We start from the raw sequence: 19817 nt of genomic DNA on the forward strand, positions 1-19817 counted from the left end.
TAGCAGGGTTGGATCTATGGGTCACTCTTTGAAAAGGGAGTTCCATCTGAACCACGTATTTCTGCGACTTTTTTCGTTAAAAAATTAGGTGGGGTTCAGCATTGTTTTCTCGTTTCAAATGTACCCAAAGGCGGATGAATTCCGTATTTGACCGGTAAAAGCGCAGAGCACTGCTCGGAGCCTCTGCGTTTCGTTCTTCTGGGCATATATCCGTTGCAGCGCTGGGTGTGCCCTTCGATATTCTAATAAAGTTTAAATTACTGACAAATGTCATGCAAGTGTCTCAGCAAGCTCAGTGAAACCAACTGAGAGTTTTAAGAGTCGCGTGTCGCAATCTGAGTTTTTTTGTTTTTCTTTTTTTTTTCTCTCTCCGAAGCTGTTTGCGCTGACTGCTTAGGTTTTTTTTTTATATATATTGGTTTGGGGAAGTTGCAAAACAGCTGGCTGTCGTGGTTGTACCAGTGTTCAATTTACGCAGGCCTTTTTTTTTTTTTTTTTTTTTTTTTTTTTTACTTGCCTTACAAGAAAGCTGTCACCTGGGCAACTGCCGGTTCATATGTCTCGCCCTGTGCGCACGCAAAGCCCCATGAGGGTGAGCGCTCCATGAGAAGAGCTGATGTTGCTCTCTGAGACACGTGTTTGGACGCTCTAGTTGCAGCGCTGCCACGTGGGAGCTTTTTTATTCTGCGAATTATGTCTCAAGGCCAGTAAAATAAACGGTAGCTTGGTGCAAGCATTTTAGTCGATCAGCTGTTGTCCAAGACGATCTACAACTCCCGAGTTCACACTTTCTGTTTTAGGCCAACAGTTAAATGTTAGCTAATTAGTCTGCACTATTTAAATAACTTTGGAGAACGAAAATACACTGCGTGTTAGACACGCACCTTTCAATAGCTCTCAGTTTCACGGGGCTATATAAGAGACTCCGCTTTTTTAAATGGCTAGACTCAGCTAGTACGCCCGGTATAGCACTTCGAGTTTCGTCCCGGAATAATTCTTCTTTTTAGTAAAACCAAATGCTCGCCAGTACTCTGGCTAGCCTAATATACGTCGTTTATTTTATCAAAAAATTCTACAGCCAAATGGGCATTTCGGTGGTAGTGTTTCAGGCAGTGTCGGCGAGGGCGTCTTCGTCGTCGAACTCTCCCTCGTCGTCCGCTGTAGCTTCCTGGTACTGCTGGTATTCGGACACCAGGTCGTTCATGTTGGACTCCGCTTCGGTGAACTCCATTTCGTCCATGCCTTCCCCAGTGTACCAGTGCAAGAAGGCCTTGCGACGGAACATGGCTGCAAACGTCGCAGAGCGCCATATATATTAAAGCATGTTTTATTTTATTATTATTCTTTTGGGAGTTCACGAATTTCGACGGAGTATATAAAGCACGTTCCATATGTCGTAAACATTTCCACCAAGTCACTCAGCTGTGTCGCGTTTCTTTGAATTCAAAGTTCACAATCGCTTTTTAAAAATCTCCCTTCTCGATCACGGGAATCGCATTTAGCGATGACCCCAAAATATTTTCCCTAAACGTGCTACAGGCGCGGTAAAAATAATATTTTGCATGTTTTTATCCTTCAATGACAGGCGCCGTTGCATGAGAGACCGGCTCCCAGTTCTGTTATTAGTAGTCCCCATTGGCGCTGGTGCTTCCTCCATACCCCACTCACATGCTCAAGAAGGTGCTCAGAGCCCATTTAAAGGAACATTAAAGATGATTCGGTCCCGTATTTATTCTTAATCGAAATCGATTATGTGGCTCCCTCTGGGTATGTTTATCTGGTAGCAAAAAACGCTGAGAGAACTGAATTTTAAAGCATCTCACCACCACATGATTCAAACTCACGACGCCGCACCACAGTCTGCTTGCAAAAAAGATCGATGATAGCGACTACTGTATTCTACATTTTAAACCTTCTCCAGCTTTAGAAGCTCCCTTTTTTAGGAGGGTTGTTGTCTTTCGCATTGGAACGCTGCAATATGACGGCATCTCCAATTCGTCTTCAGAGTTCCTTTATAGGCGAGCACTTTATGAACTCATTTTGAGCTATTCATAAGGGCAACACTGTATTTCTAACGCTCGAAAAGCTACCAGTTTTCACCTGGTGAATGCACATTTACACGGTCCTCACTTTCTGTGTGCTCAGGGAGATGACGCTTATCATCCCAGATGTTTCGTGACGGGGGTCGTCCCTTGCAGCTTGCTGTTTCAATGTAATACGCGTTCACAAGGTTCGCAAAAAATATTTGTGCTGTAAGCTTTATCACAAGATACCCACAATCAATGCACCCTTGTTACGACTTGACTTGGTTTTTATTTTATTTCTTTTTTTATGGAGGTTGTTTACCTTAACTCAAAGTTTTACTAAGCAGTAGATTGCAACGAAAATAGAAGGTTAATTCAAAGCAATGTAACGGAATAATTAACTAAGACTAAAGATAAATTGGCTTTAAGATTGTTAAATCGACGTGCGAAAGCTTTTGCGCGCGTCCTACTCCGTTTGAGACTTTCATTTTCATCCCACTGTTTTTTGTTTTTTTTTCATTGTGAACAGAAAATAAAGAAAAAAGTGGCGAAAGCTACAATGTTTTGTACTCGCTTCCCACGAGGTATTCCTAGGTTCGAATCCACTGTTCTCCAGCGTTCTTTTTTTTTTTTTTTTTTTTTTTTTTTTTTTTTTTTTTTCACCTGAGTGTCGACAGGTCGCGCACGCCAGAGAAACACTGTCGCTACGCCAACTATAGGATGAGCCACATGATCGCTGACAACTTTCTTCCTCGGATTAATATGGCTGGGTAAGTGCTTTCGCATTAGTAATAATTTTGGATTTGCCCTTGATCGATGAAGCGCAACTGAAGATTCCGCGCATGGAATGCGCGCCGTGCTGTGAATGGACTACAATGCGAAAACTTTTGATGAATGACTGACCAGTGAATTGCTCCGAGATGCGCTTGAACAGTTCCTGAATGGCTGTGCTGTTCCCTATGAACGTCGCAGACATCTTGAGGCCGCGGGGTGGGATGTCGCAGACGGCGGTCTTGACGTTGTTGGGGATCCACTCGACGAAGTAGCTGGAGTTCTTGTTTTGGACGTTGAGCATCTGCTCGTCAACTTCCTTCATACTCATGCGGCCTCGGAAAATGGTGGCCACCGTCAGGTAACGGCCATGGCGGGGATCGCAGGCGGCCATCATGTTTTTGGCGTCGAACATCTGCTGCGTCAGCTCCGGCACCGTCAGCGCCCTGTACTGTTGGCTGCCTCGGGACGTGAGTGGTGCGAAGCCGGGCATGAAGAAGTGCAGACGCGGGAATGGCACCATGTTGACGGCCAGTTTGCGCAGGTCAGCATTCAGCTGGCCGGGAAACCTGCGTGTGTATGGCGCACTTAATTTACTCTAACATTATCAGCAATGAGAACACGAACAAGGAACTGTATATGCACTGCGTTATTCATGCCTCTAGTTCTGCTACAATGCTATACACAGCACAGACTGATAGCTCCATATGCATCTAGCCATTCGTCAGCGGCAAAGATCTATGTGACGCACTATAATCTCGAATTTAAAGACTTCGAGTGACAGTAATCAAATCAACTATATTCGTAAGTTTCGTCACCTGAGACATGTGGTGACTCCGGACATTGTGACAGAAACGAGGTGGTTGAGGTCCCCGTATGTGGGAGTGGTGAGTTTGAGGGTTCGGAAGCAGATGTCGTAGAGCGCCTCGTTGTCAATGCAATAGGTTTCGTCAGTGTTTTCCACCAGCTGGTGCACGGACAGGGTGGCATTGTAGGGCTCCACGACGGTGTCGGAGACCTGCAGTTTTAAATACATTTGAACAGCCACTTTCTGCCCTCGCTGTACAAAGTATACCGTATGTAGGCACAGAAGAAGTTTCTTTAGCCTTTTTTATTTTTACCGCTGTGACACTTCGATTTATCGCAAACTTTTCCGAGCCCTAAGGTTACAACTTCCATAAACTTGCGCTATATGCAGCTATTTCCGCCATTCATTTGTAAGCAGAGAACGTCTGCGACGCAGTGTAACACATTTACGCGCGAGTGCGGTGCCGATACATCCAAAGCAGGCAGACCTGAAGAAAGCTTGATGATGTCGCCACATGTAGGCGTTGTGAATCAACTGTCCTTCACATCTAACGGTACTCTTGCCACCTGCAGGTACGCTTCGAGGTGGTATCGGCTTAAGACATGCGGCGGCTTCTTGTGCCGGCGGCGCGAATTCTGTCACGCACCTTCGGGGAGGGCATGACGCTGAATGTGTTCATGATGCGGTCCGGGTACTCCTCCCGGATCTTCGAGATGAGCAGCGTGCCCATGCCGGAGCCAGTGCCTCCTCCCAGTGAGTGAGCCAGCTGGAAGCCCTGCAGGCAGTCACAGCTCTCGGCCTCCTTGCGCACCACGTCCAGCACGGAATCCACAAGCTCGGCTCCCTCGGTATAGTGGCCCTTGGCCCAGTTGTTGCCAGCGCCGCTTTGGCCTGCGAAAGGTACCGCGCATACGTCACTTTCATATCCCACTCATCCCCGAGCTGTAGCCGATTATCTTGAGATACGGTCGACCAAAAAGGTAGCAGGTGCCAATAAGACGCTTTGCGTTGCAAGCCTTTCTCGGCGCACGCGAATATTTATTCTGCCGCATGGTAGTCAGGTGGTCTGCAGATCAAACACCTCAACCCTGAACATTTTTTGCTCACCGTGTGAAAGAACGGCTTGCATAAACTCGGCGCTTAAGAATGTGTTAGAAACATAGGGCTGCAACTTTGTACCTGTTGCCTGCAGTTCCTGCTCGTTTGCATTTTCTACGTGGCGAAATTAAAGCTGCAAGGGTAGAAAGAAAGGATCTTCAATAAATGTCGATTATGTGCACGGGAACGATCAAATTGAATTTCTTTTGTTATTCTTATAGGATGGAGCTGAATCTTACAAACTCTATATACGATGGGCTAAGTGCAAAATGGAACGCTCAGCTCCCCGCGAATCTTCGCGCGCATGTATACGACTGATGGTATCAAGATTAGCGGTTCAGGCACTTCATTCACGCATTAATTATATTCAGGGAGTTAGACTTTTCAGTCTAAACCAAAAAACACCGATCAACGTACGCTAAACTCAGTTTTGGATTTCGCTTGTAAACGAAGGTCACTATTTTGACTTTGAACGCGTAGCTAGCTAGCTTCTGAGGACGAGTTGCAATCAGCCAAGTTGAAAATTAACGCGGTAGGGAAGCCAGGGGCATGAGGCGACGGTAGTATTGTTGGATACTGAGTGCAGTTGTGTGATATGAGGTATTGTTCCGCTCGGTTACACGTCACTGCATGCCCCGTCGCCTGATAGCTAAGCACGCTTTGTCTTCTACCACCACCTGCTTACGTCTGTTAAGTCACCTCACGGGGTACAATGACGCAAAACCGTGCATAGACCCAAAGAAAAATTATGGGGGACACTTAAATTCCGCCATTAAGGATATGACGCTACTAGCCCACATATAAAGCCCCGCTTTAGCTAAGCTGTATGAAAGTGCTTGCGTGGCCTAGGGGTAACGCAAATGCAAGAACCCCGACTGGCTGATTCTGATATTTTCCGCCCATATTAAAGGAAAGACATGAATTGGCAGCTCCTGCCAAACGTAACGTCAGGAAGCCCTACGTCCACTGAGTGCTCGGCCATCTTGTCAGCTGGCAGCTACCGGCTTCCAGAGCCATTCTTGAGATTTTAACGCCGTCGAATTAAAAAGTGGTGACAACTGAGTGACTGTCTCATTGCTGCCATCATAATGCCGACCACATGACGCCCCGCCTTCTTGCTCCCAGGGCTACTGTGTCGAAGTAGTCCTTAAAAGTAAACTCGTATGCTCGCTTCTTTAAAAGTCTGTCTACATTCTCATTTAGCTTGCGTTATTTCCTTAGTGACGATAGTGATTCCGCTTCAAGCACGGCTCCAAGTATTCCCATTCGCACGTTAATTACTGACAAACTGTTCACGCTGGCTAAAGCGCTGAGATATACTCTGAAGACTTGTGTCCACAAGCTAAAAGGTTCAGTAATTCATTAACCGAAAACATTCGTCGAAAAAAACCTAAACTTGCAACTGAAATGAACGCCGAATAAAGTAAACCAGTTATAAAAAGAAAGTCTTGGTTTGGATTGGTGTATGGTGTTTAATGTATATAATTAGTACTAATTCAGGTCAATAACAAAAATAAAAATAAAATAACCCTACGCTTTCCTTGGCCTCACTGACTGTTGGTTTCTTTCCTTCGTATATCATAGCAAGCCCCTCATTTCCACTTCAATATATGCTGGAACAGTGACAGATGTATTAAGCAAAAGAAGACACTTACCGAATATGAAATTGTCAGGTCTGAACAGTTGACCGAAAGGTCCCGATCTAACGGAGTCCATGGTTCCTGGTTCCAAGTCGAGGAGGATAGCACGAGGCACATACTTGCCGCCTGAAAAACAGAAACGTTGTTTTCTTTTTTTTTTTTTTTCCACAGCCGTCAGTATTTCGTCACAGTCGTGTCACCTTGAGCGTTATCAACAAAAAGCCTGTTGTGTTTCTTATATAGAAAGCATGCACAGCAGACACGCGTCACTGAACACTTTGAAGATACATGCTCAGGGAAGTGAGAAATTTCTACAATTTCTACGCGCTTTACAATGAGTAATAACTTTATTAATAGAGTGTCCGGCCGGGTTTAGCGTGACCGGGCCTATAGGCCTCCCACGTAGTAACGTCGAGATCTTGGACGTGGAAATATTTCAATGCCGCTGTGTCGTACTAAAACCGTGCATGGTACGATATAAAACTGTAAATTCGTTAAAAGGAAAGGAAATGCGTCGTATCTGGCACACTGTCTCGGTACTGACCCGAAATGCGTCTTCAGGGAAGGGAATAAGATGTGAGCGAAAGAGTAAAGAGAGAAAGTGATGCCGTAGTGGAGGGCTACGGAATAATTTCGACCGCCTGGAAGCTTTAACGTGCACTGACATCGCACAACACACAGACACCTTTGCGTTTCGCCTCGATGTTTCGAACCGTGGCCGCCGCGGTCGTGTTCAAATCTGGAAACCCCGGTTTTAACCACTGAGCCACCACGGCGTTCGTACGATAGAGCAAGACGTTTTTGAGCGCTCATGCACCATTGCAAGTGTGCTGTCTGTCATTGTCAGCATTCGGCATCCCCTTTGATGAAACCACTTGTTTAAATTGCGCTGGCACGGTAGTCCCTAAGAAAAAAAAGTGTAGGATATTTGTCTGACATGCTTATCGCCGCAATTTTTGACGACTGAAAACGTGATGTGATGGGCACGGGAGTTCTCACAAAACTGACATCAACACTGTCTTCTAAATTTGGTCAGGAAAATGGTTTTGAGGAAAGGAAGGGCGCAGTGCACTGTCTCGTTTCCGGTGCACATCAATCGCGTCATGAGGAAAGCAATCTCCTTTGCATTGAAACGCGGCCGTCGCGACCAGTATGGAACCCTTTCCTCGGGCTCAGCAGCCGATCATCTAACCACACATCCAACGCTACAGGGTTTTAAATTCGGTAGAATTTTGCGTAACTCGTTTGCGGAATTTTGCCGTGTAGAGAACAAAAAATCCTACAGCTGCCGATGATGATAATAATGTCACGGAAAATATTAGTTTGCTTCAATCAGAGGTTTGGCTGAAGGTGCCCCACTCCAAGATTTCTGCAGTGGTTGCCGTTAGCCTGACCCGTCCTACCAGCTTGCGCCCCTCATCCTGGTCGGAGCTGGACGGCTTGGACTGGAGATAGAGGAAGGGGGGGGGGGGGGGGGGGGATGCTGCCATGCATGTGAGCATGTGTTAAGGTAGAATGTGAGGTGCAGTTGTATTGAAGGACGATTGCTCGTCTCCTCGTCTCGCGTGAGTCGTTTTTGAGGCGGCGGATATCTGTTCTTGTCCAGACATTGAAAGACTCTGCCCAGACGTTCATGTTGGAGCAGATACGCGCAGTGGTTTGGTACTTGCTCTGCTCCTCAGAGGAACTGCGGTCGATGACGGTTGCTGGTGCCTGTGTAGCACATTTTGCGCTGGCAGCACCATGTGCCTGCTGGTCAAGGAGTGAGGGAAGAGGTGACGGCGTAGGACCTTCGGACTCTGGCTGCGTGTGCGGGGCTGCGGTAGTTTGGACATGCAGTTGCGAGTATTGTTTACATGCGGGGTTAGTTGGGGGGCTGGACATAAGACTGTTTACCCTGCTTCCTTGTGTGGTTGTGACTGATGGACGCTGTCGTGACGGTATCTAGCGCTTCGTCGATTACGCTGGTGGTTGCGACTTTGTGGTCGGGGTAGTGAACTGCGTCCTTATTATATTCCAGGCAGTCCGTTGGCGGTAAACTCCTCGTACAGTGAGATTGCTGTTGGAGTACAGCCATTATTACGAATGAGTTTGCCGATCACTCGAATAACCCGCGGGCCGTTAAAGTACTGACAGTGAACATATGCTACCAAATAGTTTCGTTTTAACGGAATAATGATTAACAAATATGCTGGCATCGAAGATGCTTGGTGATGAAATACTAAAATCCGGGGCTGATGGCCTCACTGCTGAAACTACCAGTGAATTAGCTCCTTTGTCTATCTTTTTCGACTGCGATTACGGCGTTGAAGAGTAAAAACGCGTCGCGGATGCATCGGTGACAGCAAGGAGAGAGGTGGGATACTGGCGCCTAGCTGAGTGTCCTTCAAGACCCCTACTGTGGGAAATAAACTTTTACCAAACCAAACCATGGCGTTTTCCTACATGCGCAGGCACCTCAGGGAACTTCGGCGCAAGATACTGCCGCGGCCCCAATGTTTTGGACTTCATCATCGATGGAAGCTGCTGCGTGCACAACTATTGAGTCACATGAGCAAATGTATGTGACAGACCATGGACGGCATCTATGGCACAACTCGGCGGGCCTTGTTCTTGTTTTTCTCGTTCTGCGTTGCTGCACGCCCTTGTTTTTCGGGACACTTTTGCGTTCCCAATCCTACAACGAAGGTGCGCTCTCGATAAAAATCTCCTACTGTGGCAAATCAGAGATGATAGCCTGAGGCAACCGGCGTCGGTGTGTAGATGGGTGGTTATTGCGCGCGTAGCTAACGCACTTGGTTCAGCCTTTTGACCCAGTGACACACTTTGCGAGACAGAAACAAGTGCCGTCCAACGGCTCAGCAGCAGCAGCAGCAGGTGCATCACGCGCGTTCCAAAACGCGCCTCTCCGGCCGGACGCCCAAAACAAAGATGTGCGCGCGGCACAGGCTGCCGCCGGCTACCGCGGGGGCCGCCGGACAGCGAGGCAAACCTGTTCCCGGCTAGCCCGTAGCGGAGGGCCAGTCCGGCCCACATCGAAAGAGACGACAAGCGGGGCACGTCATGCAGCGGCGAGGACAGCTTTCGGTCGGCGTCCTTTTATGGCGCGACCACCGGGTCGGACGCCTCCGCGACTCCCACGCGCGCCGTCCTCGCGCGGATTAGCAACGGCGTGCAGTCACCTCGTCAGGGGCCGCGCCCTGACCGGAAAGGACGCGCCAGGTGGCCCAGAGAACGCCGGCAGTCCGGGCCCTGCTGTTTGTGGCCACCATGAACCGAGATTCCACAAAACGTGATATTCGAGTATAATTATTGGAGCATAACCGTTGGCGGCTCTGAGAGCACGTGCACGAAAGGAAAACAAACAAACAAAGCTGAATGTTGCAGACACGATACGCTCGCGCGCCACAGCAGGGCCACATCTATACTCTGAGGAATGGAATAGCAGTAGGGCTGTGCGAATATTCGAAAATTTTCGAATATCGAATCGAATATCCTCATATTCGAATCGTTAAACGAATCGTAAAATATCATCAATATAGTTGAGGTTAAGTTTATTATTCGTGCGGAGCATAAGTTGTCAGCTCATACTCATCAATCTCTCCACTATCTATATCTAGTCGCATAGCGCAAGCTAGAGCTAGGGAAGCACGCGAGCTAAGTGAGAAATAACGAAAGCAATGAAAGCCAATCGAAGGAAGAGAGGACGTGTTATAGTAGTGCCAGGCTGTACATCTAGCCAAGCTGCATCCAGTAGTTTTATTAATACGTGCCAACTCTATTTGACTTTATTGCGAACTAATTTCTTCTGATTACTCATTATGGCACTACGCAATCTTTTCGTTCTTTAAAATTTACACTTGATCTCACCCGTAGTCAGGGTTGATGGTGCTGTGCATTGTTATGAACTGTCCCAAACAGCATTTCGAATAAAATTTAATTTTAGACATAACTAGCCGCGTATTCGATTCGCATTCGAATCCGGTTTTTAGATATATTATTCGCATTCGATTCGATAGCAAGGCTGTACTATTCGTATTCGATTCGGTTCGGAAAGAAATTAGCTATGATTTAGCTTGTGGTTAAACCTGGAGTTATGCGAGAGCTATCTACGTGGCTACGCTTAGGTTCGGCTTGAAATTAAAGACATGGCTTTTGCACATAGTAGTTTACTTATGGTTTCAGCTTTATTTATGCCATAGGGGGCACTATTGACCAATAAAGTGCGGTAAGGCGAAAGCGGCTGTTGCACGGTGGTCCGAAGCCTCCACTACGGCAACTCTTTCTCTGTGTTTTCACTACCACCTTCGTGATAACGCGATAGCGTACCTAGCAGCCAACATATAAAGCCCCGCTTTAACCGAGCCCTATGAACGTGCCTGCGTAGCCTAGGGATAACGTGAATTCAAATATTTTGGTAGGCTGATATCACCCCCTCCCATATGGAAGGAGAGGTAATGTCAGGAAGTCCAACGTTCAGTTAGTGCTCGGCCATGTCAGCCTCCCACGACTTCTTTCTTCGCTCTTCTGACAGGCACGGCGAAATTGTGAGACTGTGGCCATTGTAGCTCTCGCTACAAAAGTACGATTTGCACACCCTAAATGAGAGTCCAAAAATACCGCTCATTGCGCTTTTTTGACTCGACAGTTTGCCTCGCAACTGGCCCCTCCCTCACCCACCACTTCGCTGCCTTTGGGATTCATTTGATCGCGTGGTACACCTGAGGCGTACAGCACTCAGCTTGAAGTGCGCGAGGTATTCACGCTGGGCAAGATTTGGTGCTGCACACAAACCTTCTAGAGGGCGAACTCACTAGCGTCGATCTTGTGTGACAGTGCGGCAGATTCATTCTCGCTTGTTCTCTGCTTCCTCCATTTTTTTTTTCTTCGCCCTATGGAAAGAGGGGGACCCTGAGAACGCGCACTTCCGATTTTCATCATCTGCCCAGGACGTGCCCTAGAACGTGGCTCAAATGCACTGAATGTGCACAGCGCCCAGAGTCCGTCCACTCGACTAAGCTTAGGTTGAGTGGACGGACTCTGGGCGCTGTGCACATTCAGTGCATTTGAGCCACGTTCTAGGCCACGTCCTGGGCAGATGATGAAAATCGGAAGTGCGCGTTCTCAGGGTCCCCCTCTTTCCATAGGGTGAAGAATAAAAAAATGGAGGAAGCAGAGAATAAGCGAGAATGAATCTGCTCGTCCCAGGGAGGGACATAAAGGAAGAAAAACGAGGTGGCCCGTGAACTTGAAAATTTTCCGGCGCAGGTTTGACGGCCGCGCTCGGCGGCGTAATGGACGCCCGAGACTGCGTGAGCTTGGCCCACTCGGCGGAGAGCACAAAGGGCGGTCGGCGCGGAACAGGATGCGCGGGCCATTACGGCTGGTCGTTACACTCGGTCTGGCTCACGCGCTGACTCGTCTTCCGAGGCCGGTTCGCTTTACTTTTGGCGAGTTGGCACCAAGGGGAAGGTGGAGGCAATGTGTCGCGCTTCCTTAACCGAGTAAAATGTGAGGCCGACGGCGCGAGCTTTCGTGGGTTTTGCTGTCTTTTTATTTTCTTTTGAGCGTATTTTATATGACGGCGCCGCTCGTTACTGCGACGTAAAAGAAACATTTTTACGCACCTAAGGCTCAAGGAAATCATTGCGTTATTCTTCCAACGCGAAAATCAAAAGGGAATATTTTTATACGTATGCAATAGTCCGTACAGAGTGCCACAGTAGTAAGAATATTAGCATCGAAATTTGATGTTTTGTCAGATAAACGCACGAGGTACCGCGGAATAGTTTTATCTTTTGAAGATACGCATGACGCTATAAGTTAAGAAATATATATATGATTACTGCTTGTAAAATATGTCTGCAGGGGAACGGCGGAGGACTTAATTTTGCTCCCCAGCTCACTGTCTGGAGAAAATTTTTTTTTTCTGCGTTTTCTAGTTGGCGCAAAAAAAAAAAAAAAAAAGCCTATTTGCGACATGATGGATGCTAAATTTACCTGAAATTTCAAATCAATGACTGGCGAAGACCGCGACGCACACTATCAAAAAAAGCCGCGAGCTCGCTTGCACACTACGCCGCCTACGCGAATGTCAGAGAACTATTCAACTTATAGCTAGGATACCAAGCGGCAGGTAAAAACGTTTGAAAGAGGATTTATTACGCTGAATGCCTTATCCATAGGTCGATCGTCGCGTAAACAGCGTCATCCACGTATGAAGTAGCACTTCATTTTGAGTGTACAAGAGATTATGATTCGCGCTGTTCTTCAAATGCACCTCGTGCTTTGCTCGGTTCATAGCCTCGTCGACGACTTTCTGTAACGCAGTATTAAAGCTCAAACTTGCGTAACGTGCGACATAGCTAGTTCGTGTGTCGGCCGAAAATATCCTCGACTATGCTGAGACCCGGTCACAGTAAGGAAGCCTAGGTGTTGCTTTAACGTCTGATGCTATAATTGAGAAAAAAATAGCGAAAAAAGAAAGACGCAGATGGCAAACGCCAGATTTGGAAGCGAGGCCTGGATGTGACACCGGCCCCTCCTCAGTTTCTTATTCGCCGGTGCACCGAGTGAAGTCCTTTCTCTCACAGCTTTTTACAAAAGCGGCGTCGACTTCTCACTGTTGTTGCTCTAGAAATACATTATTGGTAAAGTTTTAATATTTCTGAGCAGGCTCTGACTGCACGCTTTTCATCGCTATATGTATGGCATCGACTGAAGCCTGTGCACTGTCTTTCGTGTCCGTAGGTGATCAGTCCTGCCGTTTATACCGTTAGCCTGCTGTATCGCAAGACCCCCACCCCGACGTGCCCGCAATGGACGTGGCTGTCCGCACAGCGCAACAGCACCTACAACGGTGTCGTGGCACCGCGCCCTGTTGCCGCGCCACGAGGTGTGGCGAAGCGCGGCGGTCACTGACCGGTGGCCTCGTTGTAGTAAACATTGATTCTCTCCAGCTGCAGGTCCGAGTCTCCGTGGTAGCTTCCTGTAGGGTCGATGCCATGCTCGTCCGAGATCACCTCCCAAAACTGCGCACAAGACCAGAGACGCGGCAGGTTGCACACTGGAAGTGTTATGCGCCCCTCATGCGAAAGCAGGCTTCTCTACCACGCCAAGGGGGAAATCCGATCAGGCTGGAATAGATGCGGTTTAAAGGCTCACTTAACAGGCTGCTTTCACAGAACGAAGGGCTGCGCGCCAAGATTGCAGAAACGGATGAACGGATAAATTAATTCAAAAGGAGGATGGGGTAAGCGTCCGGTTTGCGGATGGATAGTGTTACGGATTAGAAAGAAAGGTCCTTGGTGGTTTGTGCTCGGTCTCTTCTTGCTCCTCGGATCTGTGCGAGGAGGTGCAGCTTAGCCTTTAACGCAAGACACCAGACTGGAACGAGAGTGATTTCTAGGTGCACGACATTTATAGGGTCCAGTTAACCGTAGCACTTTCTTTTTTTGCAGTAGCAAAAAGAAAAAAAAAAGGGGGGGGGGGGCGATAGTTTCCATTTATTCGCATAAACTAAAGACGTACTGAAAATATACTACCAATCTGCTATTTCTTTATATATTTCGGTGTAGTAATACCTTGCTCGGGGCATTAAATGTCTCGTTTCAGTTCGTTTCTTTCTTTCTTTTTTTTTTTTTTTTTTTCATTGTCCCTTCATGGGGTGCTTACCACTGCGTTCATTTTCCGTCCGCCCGCCATAAATTACGATCAGCTTGATGTCGCTTTCAAGGGACATATCTTCTGGGTACACGTATAACCGAACATTTTATAAGAAATAGACTGGACGAAGAATCACCACGACTGCTCATAGAACAATTATCCGCGGCCATAACTCTGGGATAAAACGCCACCATTTTTCAGTGCCTTTATTTATATATATATATATATATATATATATATATATATATATATATATATATATATATATATATATATATATATATATATATATATATATATATATATATATATATATTTTTTTTTTTTTTTTTTTTTTTTCAGAGCAACACATTCGGGGGCTCTGGAAATTTTGAAGGGATATAGATTTAAAGGAGCTTCGGTGTTTACATCTTCACCGAGATAAGTGAGATCGAGAAAGGGAGTTCTCGAAAAAGACATTGCGGTTCGCGAGATCCCAGAAAGGTCTCGACTCTCTGTTATCGACATTTACGGATATTTTTACTGGTATCGATGTTTATAACGTGGCTTCCTGGACTGTAAAACGCATGCGCTAAGCTAAATGGCTGTAGCGCAGCTAAGTATCTGCGCAGCTGTGAAAAGGATCAGTTTTCTAGTCGGATGTGAGCAAATGAACACCTGGCGTGGATATGTGACGAACAGAAAATAGTTAGATGGATAGATGTCCTTGCCGTGTGGAAATGATTGGAATCGTCGTGTGCTTTGCCTAAACGCACTTTCACCGAACCTCGTTTTCAACCACAGAAGCGGGAACATTATAAGGCACACTCTTTGCTCTTCTTTCGTGGAATTGATCTTCTTCACCTAAAGCAAGGTATAATGAGTAAAGAGGTTAATCATGTAATTGTTGGAAAATTATGGTTCTACAGGCAAGCTGGAATCTGGGCTTTGGATATGTGCTGAAATGAAAAGACTACCCGAAGCACTCATCCACGCTTGTGAAAAATTGGTAGAAGAGGAGGACTGGCCTTTTGAAGCGGCAAAGCCGGTTAGATGAGATTATTTCAATTGAAATTTCTATATAGGCTTCGTGCATCGTCCGAGGGGCAAAAAATCCAGCACCACTGAGGAGAAATTCGATCAGCTGCTGGAAGAGGGGAAAGACATGACGCTCACTGATAGATTCCTGGACCCTTTCTGTCAGAGTTGTCAAGCATGTGATCGTCAAAAATTTCTTGCGTACGAAACAGTGACGACATTACGTTGTTGTACAATTATTTTTGAAATTGGCGCCCTATTTTTTATTATTATTTTTTTTTTTTTCAAACAAGAGCGTATATTATTGCCGAGTCCATCTCGCAGTGAAGAAAGTAGTTCTTGAATAAATTTTCTGTGGGAACAAATTGTGGTGATAAGTTTGTCGCCGGTGTAGAGTTATCACCGCGGGCGAGACAACTTGCATGTAGTTGTTTGCTTTTTGGTCTTCAAGGAAAAAGCGAAAATTGGATTTGAGGAAAGGAAATATGTGCAGTAGCTGTTTCACTTCTCCGCGGACACCTCGCACCGCGCCGCGAGGAACGGATGAGAAGGGAGTGGGGGAATTTTGCGAGAAGAAAGAGGAGAGGTTTTAGTGCACAAATGATCACTTCGATAAGCCCCATCCAGCAAGTCAGTAAGCGATAGGCAAATTGCACTTTTCACGCTGAATATCGGGCCGATTCTCGAAGTAATGTCGGCCAGGGCATTACCGTTAGTAGCTTGGTGAACGCAGAAGGCAAACCTAGCCGCCATGTGCATGTTGCCAATACACGTGCGCTTGAAAAGACAGTCCACAGAGCGCTCGAAACAACACGCGCGACATTTATCCATGCTGCGATCAGCAACCGTATAGTTTTTCAACATCACCTGTCATCTTGTCGACGGAGGGGAAATTTAAAGAGAAAGGACAGACTAAATTTCGATACCCTTCGACGTCAGCCTGCTCTCAAACTCGCCTCGCTCCCTATATGCCAAATCCAGCGGTTACGAGAAATGTTCTTCACAAGAATGTATTTTCGCAATCAGGAGGTGGTCGTGCGGAAGTGGAGCGCGAAGGCAGGGGCGCATTCAGTGAATGTATAACGTTTCGCGGCTCGCACTGGGCGACGCAGACTTGTATTTCAACGACAGCCAACTGAATTTCCAGCGAATCATTTCCGCAGTTCACCCAAAACAAAGCAGGGTCGCCCACTCTTAGTGCAAGCACGCGATCACGTCGCCGCAAGCTAAGTTTCAGGCTATCCAGATCTCACAATGCCGTATCCATTTTGCTTGCAAGAGAGCGACCACCTCTCCGCATGTTCACCGAAAGAGTGGACGACCCTGTACACGCTTCCGCATTCTAGGGTGCCTCGATGCCATTCCCTTGCCACTTGTAAAGGACAGATGCCGCGCGGTTCAAAGGGGAGTGGTGATGCCTTTCGGCCACACTTATGTATACCGTGCAGGAGGCTGAAGCGGGCCCGTCGCTTATCTAGATGACTCAGGGCCGTCGCGCACCAGGTAAGAGAGAGCATAACGTATGCAACAGCCGAATCACGAAATGAGGCGCCAGAGGGAACGAGACGCTTCTTGTGAAAACAGCAGCGTACATTCGGGAGCAGCCGCGTGGTCGCGTTGCCATGGCAACGCAACGCACCGGCGCACCGTAAACGAGGACTGTGAACGTGCCCGCTGCTCCGGTCAGTCACCCCAGACGACACACGCGTCACCTCTGCAGGCAGCGAGGCGGCTTCCATAGCGGTCACTATACGCAAGGAAGCAGCACTATATTTTCGACTGCACCATTAGTGCACGAATAGATTGAAACGAGAAAAAAAAAATGGGGGGGGGGGGGGGGGGGTTACATTAAGGTTGTGTACCTAAAGACCATACGGAAAGTTCCAACTTGCAGATCCAAACGCAAGCTTCACTTTAGTTTAAGTTTAGCTGAAAAACTGAGCTAGGGAGGGAAAACTGGAAAAAAACTACAATATACTGACAGCAGAGAAAAGAGCCACGTCCATTGTGTCAGGTGAACAACTTCTGTTGCCATTTAATGTTTTTCAGTATGTATGAAAAATGATGGACGGTTACGTGCCGTAGGGCGCTGGCTTTACTTCGACCGATGAGTATCAGAGCAGGATCGTTCGTGACATACCGTAGCCTTCACTGATATACTCCCGCCAGAGTAAATGAATCCGCGACTCGTGGTCAGCTTCAGAGGAAAGCAGCAGAGCTGTCAACAGCGTTTGTCACTACTGCTTCGATTGAGTAGGCACTCAAACACGTCGTCGACTTACATTATAAAGAACTAGATCACTTGAACAAATGGCCACCCTGTGTGTACATATTTAGGTTAGCTCGTAACGTGTACTCGAGATTATTTTTTGTAGCTATTTTTTTTTCCGTACCTTTTCATTTGCGAACACGAAGGATATGGTACTTGGATATTGTAACAGCCCCAATAAACAGGTTGCTTTTGCCGAAACGTTATTCTTTAAAAATGAGGAAATCTAGCCCTGTGTGCACAAGCGGACAATTACACTTGAACATTCTTCTTGCCCTAGTAAAGCGCATGTGCTCCAGTTGCAGACGCTTTGAACTTGCGGGGTTCGACGAGCACAACGAAGTTACGCAATGCGTCTAAGGGCCTCCTGCGCGTCTCCCTGACACATTTAATGATTTGCGCAGCAGGCGGGTCTCGCGCACCGCCCCTGGCACACGGGCTTCGTTTAACCTCTGTCCCACGCAGAGCGGATTTCCTTTCTCGTGCTCCTTGTATTGCACGCAGCGCGGAGAGCGGGGGTGGCCCCTGGGAGGGAAGCGCCCACCTTTTGCGCCAGACGCGCGTCCTTCAAGCGAGGCACGTCCTCTTTTTTTTTTGCCTCGCGACTGGAAGAGACCCCTTCGCGCATTGTCTGCCGTCACCATTGCTCGTATCTCTACACATGGAGTGGGCAACTTCACAGGCGCATCGCTATATCCTACGCAGCAGCGCTAGTGAAAGCTGGATGTGTTACCGCTATGGACTCATCGGAGATTCGGTGGCTTTTTCATGCTGTTGTTCCTGCCATTCTTTAGTTTTCCTTCCTTAATTTGTCCCTACCTTCTGCAAGAATCGTAGGCTCTACTTCCACATCCCCGTTTCTTTTTTCATTTAGTTATTTTTTCTTTTAGGAATTGATCCACTGCTTGCTTCATTTTCAGATCACAGTAGGAGAGCCTTCGCGGCAATTTGCGCGCTTTTCCCCATCCGTGCTGCATTCTTCAAGTAAATAAGCGCGTGCTTTAATATCGTGCGCGTGGCACTGAAAGCATCGTCAGGCGGAAGTCGTGTAAGCCACGGCCACTTGCGCTAAGCGTGCGCCTCGGCCGCCCTGGGTTCCACGGCTCAGAAGAGGGCGGCGGCCAACAGGTTCGGCCGGACACTGCTCCGGTGCCGCTGCGGCCGCGTACGAGGTGCGCGAGGTCTCGCGGAAGGCTGCCGGTGGAGCGTAACGCTACCGCCTTTTGTTTGCCAAATGGGCCGCCTATTCTTTCCTGGGTACCCAGAAGTCGACGCCAAGTCGGAATAGTGCGCCACGCTGCTGAGGTAGTGCCCGTTTGGCGCGTCGGAGTCGCGAATTGCTACAAGTGTCACACGGGTGGTTGCCTCGGAATAACTTCGACGCTGAAAGAAACTGTCGAGCTTGAAAGGTTTTGCTCAGCAGCAAAACGTGACTGCTGTTTGTTGCAACTGGAAACTAGCCGCGTGCAAGCTCGAGGAATTCAGATGGAAACCGCGGAGCAGAAAAGAAACCCCCCTCCTTTCTCCGTAGATACCTCATGCTGGCGGGCGTTACCCCACTGATCCTCGCGTTTTTCGCAATACCGAGAGCACAGACGATTCTACGGTCGGCTAGTGCATTGGGTACGCGCCGCGATCATTTGCCCTTCGATAGCTACTGCTGCGTTGTCATGCCTACGCGTTCGCGACAGGCGAGAAAAGTATTCAAAATTATGCATCTGTCTAACCATTAATTAACCTCTGCACAAAGTGTAATCAATATTTCTGGGAAGTCGACAAGTTCTTAATGGTGGGCCTCCATTTCTCCGTCGTGATTTTTTTTTTTTTTAATTTTCGTAGTTTCGGTGCGACGAAGTGCTTTCTACGACAGCAGGAATAAAAGCCCGCAGCAGGAGTATTGGCCGTCTCGGCGTCGTTGCGAGGGGGGGAGTGGCCGACGCCGCGCGCTTTCGGCGCGCGTTTCGGTTTGCCTCGGTGTGCGTGTCTGCGAGTCTGCGCGAAAACAAGTTACTGGAGTGGTAACTTGGTTTGCACGATTTCTCGCAGTTGAACGCACACTGCACGTCGTCAAAGGGAGCGTTGCGCCAAGACCGGGCTGTTTTTTAGCGACAGGTGATTCGGCATAAACACGCACAGCGTCTCATCCCGTGGCAACCCGCGCGGCGTGTTGATCACAGTGGGCTCACCTTGGCTCCGATCTGGTTTCCGCACTGTCCAGCCTGGATATGCACGATTTCCCGCATTGTGTAGCTTTTGTGAGCGCTTGCTGAACGATCCGCTGGTTACTTGTGCTACGATCGCTCAAACTGGAGCCGGCACCGCCTCCAAGTGGCCCTTTTATGGCCCCCTTTCCCACGGCCGCGCTCGGCGGCGCCACCGGCGGATTTCCCAAACATGGAGGTCCGCGGACGCCCGCGCGGGCGCGCGGGCCGCCAGAAACCGGTCTCGGGGGCCCACACACTCAAGGGCCGGACCAGCGCAAAGCCCCGTGCCGCTCCTCGCGTGCCGTTGTTTTTGTTGTGCGA

General features: G+C 48.1%; 1 protein-coding gene across 1 annotated transcript; it reads right to left on the minus strand.

Moving 5' to 3' along the window:
• Window positions 1-1035: 1035 nt before the first annotated feature.
• Window positions 1036-19607, minus strand: LOC146205410 (tubulin beta-4B chain-like). Its single transcript, XM_084590068.1, has 7 exons — window positions 19479-19607; window positions 13264-13372; window positions 6357-6467; window positions 4250-4494; window positions 3614-3813; window positions 2928-3364; window positions 1036-1287 (listed from the first exon to the last, which is right to left on the minus strand). The coding sequence occupies exons 1-7, from the start codon at window positions 19533-19535 to the stop codon at window positions 1106-1108; spliced, it is 1341 nt and encodes a 446-aa protein (XP_084446194.1). The 5' UTR covers window positions 19536-19607; the 3' UTR covers window positions 1036-1105.
• Window positions 19608-19817: the final 210 nt, after the last annotated feature.

This window comes from Amblyomma maculatum, chromosome 1, assembly GCF_055883805.1.
Source record: "Amblyomma maculatum isolate TAMU_Amacu chromosome 1, ASM5588380v1, whole genome shotgun sequence".
Taxonomy (NCBI): Eukaryota; Metazoa; Arthropoda; class Arachnida; order Ixodida; family Ixodidae; genus Amblyomma; species Amblyomma maculatum.

What these genes read in the sequence shown, in the direction of transcription:
- LOC146205410 (XM_084590068.1), bottom strand. Translation starts at nt 19,535, where the DNA reads ATGCGGGAAATCGTGCATATCCAGGCTGGACAGTGCGGAAACCAGATC. An exon ending in GCGTCATGCCCTCCCCGAAG is followed by an intron (nt 3,814 to 4,249) that starts GTGCGTGACAGA and finishes TTAAAACTGCAG; the next exon opens with GTCTCCGACACCGTCGTGGA. An exon ending in CATCTCGGAGCAATTCACTG is followed by an intron (nt 1,288 to 2,927) that starts GTCAGTCATTCA and finishes CGACGTTTGCAG; the next exon opens with CCATGTTCCGTCGCAAGGCC.